At 39.8% G+C, this 13,564-nt stretch overlaps 1 protein-coding gene across 4 annotated transcripts in view; it reads right to left on the minus strand.

Moving 5' to 3' along the window:
• The window catches only part of IFTAP (intraflagellar transport associated protein), a 67,365-nt gene that overhangs the window by 17,035 nt on the left and 36,766 nt on the right, over positions 1-13,564 (minus strand). For 3 of the 4 annotated variants that reach the window (XR_009405291.1, XM_059405501.1, XM_059405515.1), the window contains 3 exons: positions 9,724-9,881; positions 7,810-7,881; positions 6,150-6,216 (listed from right to left, as the gene is read on the minus strand). Coding sequence is in view for 3 of the 4 variants with exons in the window: in XM_059405501.1 (XP_059261484.1) it covers positions 6,150-6,216; positions 7,810-7,881; positions 9,724-9,881 (297 nt within the window). In the remaining variant the exon portion in view is untranslated. The remainder of the gene's footprint in view (positions 1-6,149; positions 6,217-7,809; positions 7,882-9,723; positions 9,882-13,564) is intronic. The other variant, XM_059405521.1, reaches the window with a different exon arrangement.

Below are 13,564 nucleotides of genomic sequence, written 5' to 3' on the forward strand. Positions count from 1 at the left end.
AATTAGGCTCCCTGATCAGTGGGGAGCCTGCTTCTCCCTCTGCCTGGTGTTCCTCCTGCTTGTTCTCTCTCTAGCTGTCTCTCAGGCAAATAAATAAATAAAATCTTTAAAAAAGAAAAAAAAAGACATGAATTTTAAAATAACTGACTAATATGTTCCCCCCAAAATACATTATAAATGGAGAATTCCACCACAGAACTGAAATCTCTCAAAACAGATATTCTAGATCTCTTTTAAAAGCTAAAATAACTGAGGGGCATCTGGATGGCTCAGTTGGTTAGACCTTGGACTCCTGATTTTGGCTCAGGTCACAATCTCAGGATCAAGAGATCAAGCCCCACACTGGGCTCTGCACTCAGTAGGGAGTCTGCTTAGGATTCTCTCCTTCTCCTCTCCATCTGCCCCTCCCTGCCCCTAATCTGTCTCTCAAAAAAAAAAAAAAAAAAAAAAGCTAAAATAACTGAAATATCCATGGCTTTTAACAGAAGACAGACACAATTGAAAAAAGAATTAGTAAACTAGAATACAGATGGTAGAAATACTTTTTTTTTTTTAAGATTTTATTTATTTACTTGAGAGAGAGTCCATACAAGTTGGGGGGAGGGACAGAGGGAGTGAGAGAGAAGCAGACTCCCAACTGACCAGGCAGCCTGATGTGGGGTTTCTATCTCAGGATCCTGAGATCATGACTGAGCCACCCAGGCATCCTGATGGTAGAAAATATTTTAACTGAAGCAAGAAAGGAAATTAAAAAGGATGGAAAATGCAGAAAAGAACATAAAAGATAGATGTATGGAATATGGTGAAAAGATCAAGGCACAAGTATTATATGAAAAGACAAGTGCTGAGAATTTCCCAATATGTATAAGAATCTCTAAAAACCCCACACAAAATAAATTCAAATTAAATAACACCAAGGCACAGTGAAAGTACTAGAAAAACAAAAGAGAAACTTATAAAAGCAGAGAAATGAGAGGGAAAATATGTTATCATCAAAGGAACAACCAACAGATTGACATCTGGTTTGCAACAATTAATACCAAAAAGAACAGATTATCATCTGTAAAATACTGAAAGAAAACAATTACAAACCTAGAATTCCCAACTGAGCAAAAATAGTGGGCAATGAAATAATACAATAATAGCTGATTAATCTAAAATAAGCAAGAAATGAGGGGAGGGGGAGGCATAAAACTGGCAGGACAAATAGAAAACAAAATGATAAGGTACTAGGTATAAAGCCAAAGGTATCAGCAACTACATTAAGTGTAAATGAACTAAATAAAAGACAAAATTTTAGAATGTGTGTGTATAGATGCATACATATAAACCATACATTGCTTTCAAGGGACACATTAACACCTATTTTGAGAAAAAAAAATGCACAATAAATAAAAATGGAAGTGAAAAGGAGGAGAAGATAGTGATGATGAAGGAAGACTTACTTCACTGGGTGGGGCTGGCATTGGACAGTGACAATAAATCATAGCTCTCTATCTTCAAATATAGAAACAAAAGAGGAATAAACACAGAAGTCAGAAAGATGAGGATTAAAACATGAGCTTTACAACTAATAGAGCTGAATTTGAAAACAGAGCTTGTCCAGCAGTCACATTTGGGCTTCTTATGTATCAATCTTTCCTACAAGTCTAGACCATGGGATTCCATTTAACAGGAAGTCCACACAGCTGACACGGATCCATCCAGGTATAAGAATAGCTTCCCTAGAGCTCTTCAAGTCAGGCTTCAGAGAGTAATGCCTCCAGATGTCTGCCTAGAGTTGGTTCCCAGCCTCAGCTGCATAGGAGAATGACCTGAGAAGCTTTAAATATCAGACTACTGAAAAAGAATCGCAAAGGCAGGACTTAGGTATCTAATTTTTTTTTAAGTGTTTCTACTGCGTCTCTAAGGTTGAAAACCACTGAATAAGGTAGGCATTGGGCCGCCTGAGGTGTGTCTACTATAAGAAAGATGGCACAGACACAGAGGAGAAGACATACATCTTCCAAAGAGCATGAACCTAAAAGAAGAAACAAAGGGGCTGATCCATAAATACATAGTTTCTTTTCCCAATTTCTCTACATAGATAAAGTCTTACATTTCCCTTGGGGAGAAACGGGCAGAGGATTTGGAAAGGGCAGAAGTATCTTCCCAGTTCTGTGCTCTTCTCAGGAATGGAGTTCAAGTTTCCTTGTATAATTGTGAGGCTCGGGCAACTGGTTTGCCCTTGTAGTGGATGTGACTTTCAAGCTAGGCCTTCATAGAGAAATTTGCACATACAAAAAATTGGAGGAACAGGAAAAAAAAAATGGAGGAAGAGTGGATGAAGGAGAATTTGGAAGGAAGGATTTTTTTTCTCTCTCAAGATGTTTTCAGTGATCTTCTGGGCAATGATAGAATAATTTTTTTTTTTTTTAAAGTAGACTCCACACCCAACATGGATGCCAACATGAGGCTTAAACTCAACACCCTGAGATCAAGACCTGAGCTGAAATCAAGAGTCAGATTCTTAAGAGACTAAGCCACCCAGGCATCCCTGAAAGAATGATTTTTTTTTTTTTTTTTTTTTTTTTTTTAAAGATTTTATTTATTTATTTGACAGAGAGAGATCACAAGTAGGCAGAGAGAGAGGAGAGGAAGCAGGCTCCCTGTTGAGCAGAGAGCCCGATGCGGGACTCGATCCCAGGACCCTGGGATCATGACCTGAGCCGAAGGCAGCGGCCCAACCCACTGAGCCACCCAGGCGCCCCAAGAATGATTTTTAAAGTACTATGTATAAAATAAGAAAAATACCTAAATTACAAGTTGGCTGAAATATGTCTTTCTGAGCTCAGGACCTTCAGCGACTCATTCTTTATATCGCAGGCTCTCAGCATTCTCCGATCCTACGGACAAATTGAAGTTCCCCTGCCATAGGTTCTCGTGACACGCAGAACAATTTAGAAACCTGTATTAGTGATTATCTGGTGAATGTCTGGTCAATGAATTCAATGAGGACAGAAGCCGGATCTGCGTATTCTTCATTAGATTCCAGGCTCCGGCCAGCGTTGTTCCAGGTCTGTCGAATAACAGTCCCAGGCCATTCACTGGCAGCAAAAGCTGCTCGAAGTTGCAAATAAGGAAAGAATTTTTTTTAAAAAAAGAGGTGGTTGGGGACTTCATTAGAATTGGGAGTATCAGACAGCTTGAAAATGAAAATCAAATAAGGTTGCCAGTCTTTGCACAGGGCTGAGTTGCCTGTTCTCACCCAACATGATCCGCCACAGTGTAAGCACGCCCGCCACCAGTCAAGTGACCTGTATAAGGGGCACCTGGGTTGGCTCAGCGGGTTAGGCCTCTGCCTTCAGCTCAGGTCATGATCTCAGGGTCCCGGGATCAAGCCTGGCATCGGGCTCTCTGCTAAGCGGGAGCCTGTTTCCCCCTTTCTCTGTCTACCTCTCTGCCTACTTGTGAACTATATCTCTTAAGTAAATGAATAAAATCTTGGGAAACAAAAAAAGAGAGAGACCTATATAAGACAAGATGATTCTAGAATAAGACCTCAAAAGACCATCTCCAAGCAGTCAATTGCACTCAGCCAGGGCACCTGCTCGGCCGAATAAGGGGAAAAATAAATAAAGATGTCCAGAAGATTCTTCCTGCTCTAACGCCTCAGCATAATAACCAACACCTATTCCAAATAATCATTTTTCTGGACAACAGTCTGGGGCATGACAGTAACCATGAGGTTAACTACCCGACCTTGAATTCAAAGGAGGAAAATGTGGTTAACTCGATGTCAAATAAACACAGGGCACCAAACTCCCTGGTAAATGCTACCCTCAAACAACTGCTCAATTCAGTTGCACTGCCTTGGCTCTTCTGAAAAACCATCTCTGCCCGGGCCACCCAAATGATAAGCCAAATCCTGGGAAAGAATCATGCTCCTGAATCTTGGGGAATATTTATGAAAGCAAATACAGGGAACAAATAAATTCAGTGATAGAAAAACATACCCAGCTCTCTTCCACGTTGCCCTGGGCAAATCTGTTGCTTAAACAATAACAACAGGATCTAATCAGTAAACCTCTCGGCTGCCAAAATTATACAAGCAACTTGCCTATTTAAAATGTCACATTTCCCCATCTGATATAAATATCTGCCGTCTGCTCACATTCCTAAAGTGTAATACAAATTAGGCCCAAACTAAAATCTACCGTGGCACAAACTAATTTTTTTTTCCCTTTCAAATGACCTAGATCTTGCATTATAAAAATTGTGAAGCCCTGGTGGTCTTTTCAGTAATTGGAATAGGTCAATGAAGCCTGGGTTGCTTTTCAGCCCCGCCTGTCCACATTATTTTACACATGGGATAGGCTTGACTAGCTCATTCTCTCTACAGAGACCTGGTTCAGCCTCAGCAACCTCTTATACAACACCACAGCAACACTGCCTGTTATCTGATTGCTGGGAAAATCGTAGTAGTGAGCGTTTTTTATGCTACTGCATAGATCTGGTAATAAAACAAAACAAAACCAAAAAACACACAACTTGAAAAATATTTTTTAAAAAAATGTGGAAATAATGGAAAAGGTAAAAAGGCTAATCTGAAGACTAATATAACTATAATCAGATTTGTTGCCTATGTAGGTTTATGCCAGTATACAGATTTTCTCATTAATGCCAGGAAGCAAGAAATGTAAGCCATGAAAAAATACCCAACCTGTACACTTTGGTGCCTTCCTATAAAATTAAATTTATATTGCAAACGCACTACATGCAGACCAGAACCATTTGTCTCCAAGTGTCTTCCTTGGGCACAGCTATATCACGATCCCCTGGGGTAGTGGTAAAAAATGCTGTCACCAAACACCTTCTGAATTAGACTCTCTCTTAGGAACAGGACCCAGGAATCTGCATTTTCAACATCTCCTGTTCCCCTCAAATAGTGTGCTTGCTCTGCAAACCCAGCTTCCTGATAAGTCCTTAGCTATCCCTTCTGATCCAATCGGACCCCCTAAGCTGCTTACATAGAGAAATTCAGAGCTGCCTGGGCTTTTACAGTTAAGAGAACCTCTCCCTGGAGCTTGTGATTCCTTTAGATCTCTGATCTCACTTGAACCAAGTTAAGTAAGGAAAAATTCCATGCAAAGTCTAGTGGTTAATAGAGGGCAGAAGAAACAATACTTTCGGTGGAGTAATGTGATGTTTGGAAGCTGAATAAAAATGTTAACTGCTTCCAATCTCGAAAGCCTCTCAAATTCGGGCAACCAGAGAAGCCAGAGCCATTCCCAAACCACCACCACCCAGCACTGTCACTTCTGTGTGATTATAAACAAATCACCTTCCCTGATCATCAACACCAGCACCCATGTTTGTGATTACCTAAAGCCTATAACCAACAATTCAACACCAGCAACCAAACCCCCAAGGAAAATAGCCCCTTCCCTAATATTCACTATCAACTTTGAGATATTCTTGCACATTAAATTAGGAATGAGAATTTTCAAAACAAACAACTCTAATTTTGAACATATTTCAAAGGTCTTTTGAGCAACAAAGGATACCTATGTTTACACAGTAATGTCAAGCAGGAAAGGAAAAAGGCCTCATATGCATAAACATCATTGGACTGGCATTAAGCCTCCCCCAGTCCAGCTCAACTGGAAAAAACGCCCCAAAGAAACATTTACAATATGTCTTTACTCTTTAGTGTTTGGCTTATCTGCTTAATAAATACTTATGAAAGTCAAGATTTTGATTTTATTTTTTATTTTATGATGAGTTCTGCTATTTTTATGATCAATTGCTATATGATGTTATCTCTCAATTTACACGGCACTTCTAAGATATAAAGAGTATGACTCAAATGGCGCTCCTTGAGAAAATTATCCAAAATTCAACCATGTGGAGGCATGTTGGGGGAGGGGGGCACCTTTATTTCATTTTAGACCAAAGACTTCACAACCTTCATCATGCTTTGACCTTTCGGCTGAAATCTTTGTTACTGAAAAAGAAATCGCAGGACTGTAGTTTTCCCTAAGTCAGGGAAGGCGCAAGTAGGGCTTGCCAAAAAGAAAAAAAAAAAGAAGAAAAAGCTATCTAAAAGTCTTACTTGTAGTTTCTGGAAAGAGGTCAAGCAGTATAGATAGAGGAAACAGAAAGCATACCCTTACTCATTTGGGGCTGAGTCTCTTCATCCACATCCAAATCTTCTAAATCTAGGAAATTGTCTACCTAGAAAAGAATTAACATCATTGTTATGTATATTAGACCTAATGAAAAAGTGCAATTAAGAATCAATGAATCCACTTCCACAGCATTCAAAGTGTGCAACTGAATCCACTTTTCTCATTAACTTTTGAGTCCCAGCTAAAGGTCTTTGTGTTCACTGTGGTTTCCCAGAGATATCTGAAAGAAGCAGTAAATTTGGAAGTTGGCCTGGATTTCATAGGCACCATAGTAAGATCTCTATACTGAAAGGGAAAGAACAGTCTGAGGAGTTTTTTGAAAAGGGACTCTCCCAGGATATATACCACCGCCGAGACAGTCCAAAACAGTCTCTACTTTTTGTTTTCGTTTTATTGCTTTTGCTTCTCAAGCAAATGATGGTGGTGGGTCTGGCTATTACCATAATGGGCTTTTCACTCTACAGAGTCAGAGAGAAGAAACTAAAGAAAGCAAAAGAGAGGGGCGCCTGGGTGGCTCAGTGGGTTAAGCCGCTGCCTTCGGCTCAGGTCATGATCTCGGGGTCTCGGGATCGAGTCCCGCATTGGGCTCTCTGCTCAGCAGGGAGCCTGCTTCCTCCTCTCTCTCTCTCTGCCTGCCTCTCTGCCTACTTGTGATCTGTCTCTGTCAAATAAATAAATAAAATCTTAAAAAAAAAAAAAAAAAAAAAAAGAAAGCAAAAGAGAAAGGCTCATTCGAAACAAAAATCATCCTGCCCCAGGTAAATCACAAAAGAGGTGAGTGGGGCCAAAAATCAAGTGTTCTTTCTTTCCAGCAAATAAAACTGAAAATTACTTCAAAGGTAAAAAGCAGAGCAAATGACCTTTACAGCCACAATAGCAGCATTTCAATGAAAGACTATTCCACGTGGAATACTGCTTTCCACAGCAAGCTGACAATGAGACATTTCATATTAACAAAATGGTAACATTTCAGACACGAACTAATTCATCTCAGGTGAATATCAAAGAGTGTAAATAAGAAAATGATTTCACCACCAGCACAAAGGAGACCTAGCAGAGTAAAGGTGTAATGTCGAAATGCCTTTTATGCTCATGACCTAAAACGTGTTCATAACAAAATACCATAAAATTACAAATTTAGATCTCCTAAGTGGAATTCAAAACATAGCCTAGGTCTTTCTTCCCCTAGCTCTACACCCCAGACCACGGCTCTTACATACGAATTACAAATGGTAGCTTCCATTGCTTGCACGTACATAACTGCAGTTCTTTCCTGGCATCCAAGTGACAGCAAAAATTTATCTTCCCCACGATGGTTTTAGTGCCAAAACTGCTAAATTGTCATTTCTCTTGATGGTGTATGTTCAGGGTGACTGAAGTCATGTTTCTGTACTCAAGAACCCATTCCATTTGCTAAGCTTTGAGGAAGAAAGATCTGGAACCCAGCCAACTGAACGTAGTTTAAGATATTTAAACACCAATTAAAAATCATATATATATATATGACAGAGAGAAAGACAAAATCTGCTAAATTCTCCGATTTTGTATGAATGACAGCAAATGGGTCCTTTGGGATTTTTTGTTTTGTTTTCAATTTTTTGTATTCTTTGCCATGGAAGAAAACTGAATCATCCCTTACCTTCACCTTTCCAGCCCGATTCAGATCACCTTGAAAGGAACTGCCAACTTTTTGGCCTTCATCTATCACTATCTGAAAAAGAAAAAAAAAACCAGTGAGGACATCTTGATGAGAAAATGAAACAACCAAAAATAAAGGAGCTGATCTTGTAGCCCTTCAGGCAATAAAACTCCCCTTCCGGTTTTTGTTAATTAGCTATGCATGATGGACCAGAGCCACTAAACCATAGTAGTGGTCAGGGAATAGTTTTCAGGAGGTCTGACTTCTACTTGTGCTTGTAGACTCATCCACAGAATAACCTAGAGTAAATTACTTAACCTCAGTTTTCTCATGTGTAAAATAGGAACACTCCCCACCTCATTACCCCACCCCCCATCCCACCCCAATGCACCTCTCAAGGACAAACCAGAGAATGCTAATACAACATTTTCAAGTTATTAGGAAACAATATCATTAAACAATTCATTGCCTCTCCACATGCTGGTTAAAGACTCAACAGAAAATGCCTCTCCAACTGCCAGCAATAGCCAGTATAAAGTGAATCCTCTAGGGGGAAAAAAAAAGTTCTAACAACACCCGGTGGCTCAGTTGGTTAAACATCTGCCTTTGGCTCAGGTCATGGTCCCAGGGTCCTGGGATGGAGCCCTGCACCAGGCTCCCTGCTCAGCTAAGAGCCTGCTCTCCCTCTCTCTCTACTGCTCCCCCTACTTGTGCTCTCTCTCTCTGTCAAATAAATAAATAAAATCTTTTAAAAAAAGAAAAAGTTCTGGTCCCATAATCATTTCATTGGATGCTAAGTTCTGGAATTAAAACACTATAGGCCTCTGGCATACAGAAACACTTTTCTAACACAGAGACTTTTGTTCCCTCATATGAAACCACATCTCACATATAATTTTGTCCACGATAACACAGGAAGACATGATGAGCTAGAAAATAGAAAACTGGGGCACCTGGGTGGCTCAATCCTTAAGTGTCTGCCTTCAGCTCAGGTCATGATCTCAGGGTCTTGTGATCGAGCCCCACATTGGGCTCCCTGCTCAGCAGGAAGCCTGCTTCCCCCTCTCCCACTCTCCCTGCTTGTGTTCCCCTCTCGTTGTGTCTTCTATCAAATATAAATAAAATCTTAAAAAAAAATAAAAGAAAGAAAGTAGAAACTCAAATGTTGTAAAAAATACAACAGCTTCCACTAGGGTTCCTTGAAAATTAAAAAACCATAGCTAAGGAGAATATAAATATTGTCTATTAAGTCTTAAAGATTAGGAAGAGAGCATCCAATATTTAATAACAAAATGTTGGAAAAAATAAGATAACAGATTTTACTTTAAGAGATGAATCCAGAGCAGATAATAGAAACTCCCATTTAACACAGAGAATTATAAAAAGCAATTCTTTTGTCCAAAATAGAGGACAAGCTAAAATATGTAAATAATTACAAGAATTTTTAGATGGCAGTTCCTTAAAGGAACTTAAAAACTTGGGGTTAACCAAGTTACCCTCATAAACACTGGCTGCTGAAATCATAAAATGTAATGACGATTTTTGGGGGTGCCTGGGTGGCTCAGCCAGTTAAGTGTCCAACTCTTGGTTTAAGTTCAGGTCATGATCTCATGAGTCCTGGGACTGGGCTCCACATTGGGCTCTGCACTTTGTAGGGAGCCTGCATGACCTCTGCTCTTCCCCCAACTCTCACTATCTCAAATAAATAAATAAATAGATCTTTTTAAAAAAGGAAAAAGAAATATAATAATGACTCTTAATAAAGTTTCCCAATGGCACTCCTTCCAGAATTAAGAATCTGAGTTACTGATCCAATAACTGTCCAATGTTTCTTATGTTTTTACAGTTTCTTTCTCTTTTTAATTCATAAAGAATGCTCTTTTTCCTGTTTCTATAAATGTGCTATGACATTACCTGTTCGTCTTCTGAACATTGTGATGAAGTATGAAGAAAGACGGCTTTGTTTCTAAGATGATGATCATTTGGTTCATTTTCATGAGCAAATTTTACTGAAGGAAATACATTTTCTGAAGAATCAGTTCCAAATGCTCCTCGTTTGGTCACATTATCCTCTGAAATGAAAGTTACACATTAGAAAATATACAAACACCCAGTCTTGCTTATTTTGCATTTCCTGAGTCTTTCTTCCAAACAATAACAACAACACATGCTCTTCAAAGTCTACAAGCAGAATGTTTGAGATACTGAGCACTCTGAACTTTATAAAATTTTTTCTAAAAATGCATAGAACGATAACACTATTTCATTCACTTTTCAACAAATACTAAGTGCTTACTATTATACCCAGCACTGTTCTCAGCCATTGTTAAAAGGTCAATGAAGTATGGTATTTGAAAAACTCTTGGACATTAATTATCTCATTTTTTCCCTAAATTTGAAGGGAGGTTTTCCTTATATGGAAGCAATGTATGTGTCATTTTAGAAAGTTTTTAAGAGAAAAAATTAAAATTAGAAATAATTCTGCAAAACAGAAAAGCTATAACAATTTTTTTTCAATGGCTATTTTTCTCGTATTTTATCTGTGGATCCATATACTTCTAAAAAGCAATGTTTGACTATTCTTGACTATTTAAAACTATAAACAATTAATACTTTTGTACTAAATCTATGCATATTCATGATTATGTTCTTAGGATAAAGAAAGTCTAAGATTAATCCTAAATTAAGAGATTGAGAAAATTATGATAACATGATGCCATTAACAGAAATGTGGGGGATAAATTCAGATGAGAGATAATGAATTAAGCTTTGATCATGTTCATTTGAAGTGCCAGTAGAAATTGTGAGGGAAATGTCCCAGAGGCAGCTGCAAATGCAAGTTAAAATGTGGGCGAGATATCACAGCAATAGGTAAATATCTGCTAAAAATCACACTGAGATAATGGTCTAAGCCATAAAACTGCTTCCTATATTAGAATTAATCATTAGGGTTAATGTTTACTGTGTGTCAGATAGTCTTTTATGAGCACTCATAAATCTCATTTAAAGCCCGCAACAACCCTATAGGTGGTTACCATTAGTACCCCCATTTTACAGATGAGGAAACCAAGGCCTACAGAGAGGTCGAGTAACTTACTCAAAGTTACATGGCTAGTGGGGCACCTGGGTGGCTCAGTGGGTTAAAGCATCTGCCTTCGGCCCAGGTCATGATCCCACAGTCCTGGGATCCAGCCCCGCATTGGGCTCTCTGCTCAGCGGGGAGCCTGCTTCTCTTCCTCTCTCTCTGCCTGCCTCTCTGCCTGCCTGTGATCTCCGTCAAATAAATAAATAAAATCTTTTTTTTTTTTTTTAAGATTGTATTTATTTATTTGAGAGAGAGACAGTGAGAGAGAGCATGAGAGAGGAGAAGGTCAGAGGGAGAAGCAGACTCCCCATGGAGCTGGGAGCCCGATGCGGGACTCGATCCCGGGACTCCGGGATCATGACCTGAGCCGAAGGCAGTCGTCCAACCAACTGAGCCACCCAGGCGTCCCAAATAAAATCTTAAAAAAAAAAAGTTACATGGCTAGCAAATAGCACAGTGGGGATTTGAAGTCAGGCCTTTAGACTCAGAATCCACACTCCCAACCACAGTGTTATGCCAACTGGAGTAATATAGCAGATAAAGGCAAAGAGTCCTTAGAAAACAGAAGAATGAAGCAGAAAAAAGACAAAGAAAAAATCCTGGAAAAGAGACAAGAGAAGTTTACAATAGCACCAGAAGAAGCAAGAGTGCATAGAAGTGGCTTGCTGCAAATGACCAGAGCAAATGCAGGAATCTGTGTAGTGATCAACAGAAGAGTGATAAAGAGATTCAAAAGAGGTCAAGTGGCAGAAATCAAGCAACAAGCAGATTGGAGAACCCTGTTCCATCTCCTTATGGTACTCCACCATGAAAAAGCTCCAGGGTCACAAGGACTGTCTGATCTGTGAGCTTTGTAGGCAGGTATCTGCTAAAGGCGTTACAAGACAGCCTAACCCAGCCCAGTGGCCAAGCTTGTTTCTCTTGAGCTGTCGATTGCACGGCTTCAGAGTCAGTGAGATTCTTGCTCACAGCCGGGTGCAACTCCAGAGTCCTTTGTTTGCTTCCTTCTACCCCATCACCGGCAGAGTTAAGACATGTCGGGGTACCTATAGGACATGAACACAGAGATACTGCTGGAGCACAGAGGTCACGTAACCTAGTCTATAAGCCAGTGAGGGAAAATGCAAATACTAACTGCACCACTTTCTCTTTAAAAAGAATTAAGAAATAACACAAGTTCAGGCCAGCTCTCTCTACTGACTCGGGAACCAACATCTGTGACTCCTAATGCTTTCCACGGGCACAGTAGAAACTCTAATGTGAAGCACTAGTCTTGGCAGGGGGCAGTGAGGGAACAGAGGGGTAGGAAGGGGGAGAGTGAGTGAGGTAGTGGGAGGGTTGCCGAGAATACTGCTGGAGTAATCGACAACAAAAAATTCTCTTCCAAATCCACAGGCTGAATGCTTGAGGTACTAAAAGACCAGAGAAGTGAGGTAGAGAAGGTCATGGGACTTCTCCTCCTGGACTTTTTTTACAGCCACAGAGGGGTCCTTCATCAGTCCTAGGGCCAAGATAAGTGATGGTAGCAGGGTGGAGGGAGATAAGCGTAGTAACAGGAGGAGTTCCTCAAACTCCATCAAAGTTAGAGGCAAGAAGACTACTCGTGACTACCTGTCATTCTTCCTCAGTGCACTGTTCTCATAGGAGGTGGAAGTTTCCCTTCTCCCTGCTTATCCTTTATGTCTAGCACAACCTCAATCTAGTATTGACTAAGAAAACACTATGTCCCAGCACACTGTTGTAATAGTCTATTGACTTAAGAACCTGAAAAGCACAGCGATGTCTGGGAAGAATAGATGCTCTGTAAGGACAAGCTCTATTTATTCTCATAATCACTCAATGTACACCTCTGTCATTTCCAATAAAACATGCAGGTTATTTGACAGATAACCCGATGAAACTCCTTCAAAATAAAAAGCAATGTATCACAAAGTCCCAGGTTCTGATGCCGACGTTGGACTATTGTTGGGGTCTCAGATCTAACAAAATATTTGGCTCATCCTTTTAAAACTTTATTTCGTAAACATAAAGCTTTCATTTAAAAATACCAGAAGATTCAGAAAAGAATGTGTTCTCTCTCTGACAGAACCTATAGTTGAGGCCTCCTTCCTGAACCTTGAAAATCGTTCCACAAGAATATATACTCAATCACTCCAAAGACCCAGAAGTGCTTCTCATAAAAGCTTTTATCATTTTTTTTTTGAAAAAGCAGCAAAATATAAATCTCTTGGCAAAATAAAATAGGAAAAAAAGTTCTTTTTTTTCAATATGATAATGTCAAAATGGCAGATGCTGGCACAGCCCAGAATCCAAAGTGGCCTACAGCCTGATCAGAGAGCCAGCTGCTGCCTCCTGGAGTTACCCTGGTGGCATTCCAAACGTGCCACCCAAGTGTCCGTCTCATCTCCTTCTGTTTCTGTGTTCCATTGAGCCCTCTTCCCCCTTTCATCTTATCCCTAATGTTCCTTGCTTTGAAATAAGTGTCAGACATAATACACTTTAGAAATCTAGCAGCAATATTTCAGAGCACAAGTAGGTTACTGAGACCTGAAAGAGAGTTTCTCTGGGTATTTCTGAGTGGAAACTTCAATACAGATGAAACAAAGGCTTTTTGTTGTTTTGTTTTGTTTTGTTTTTTTCCTCTCCTAAAGGTTGCATTATTCTGAAGCA

Source organism: Mustela nigripes, chromosome 1, assembly GCF_022355385.1.
Source record: "Mustela nigripes isolate SB6536 chromosome 1, MUSNIG.SB6536, whole genome shotgun sequence".
NCBI classification, from domain to species: domain Eukaryota; kingdom Metazoa; phylum Chordata; class Mammalia; order Carnivora; family Mustelidae; genus Mustela; species Mustela nigripes.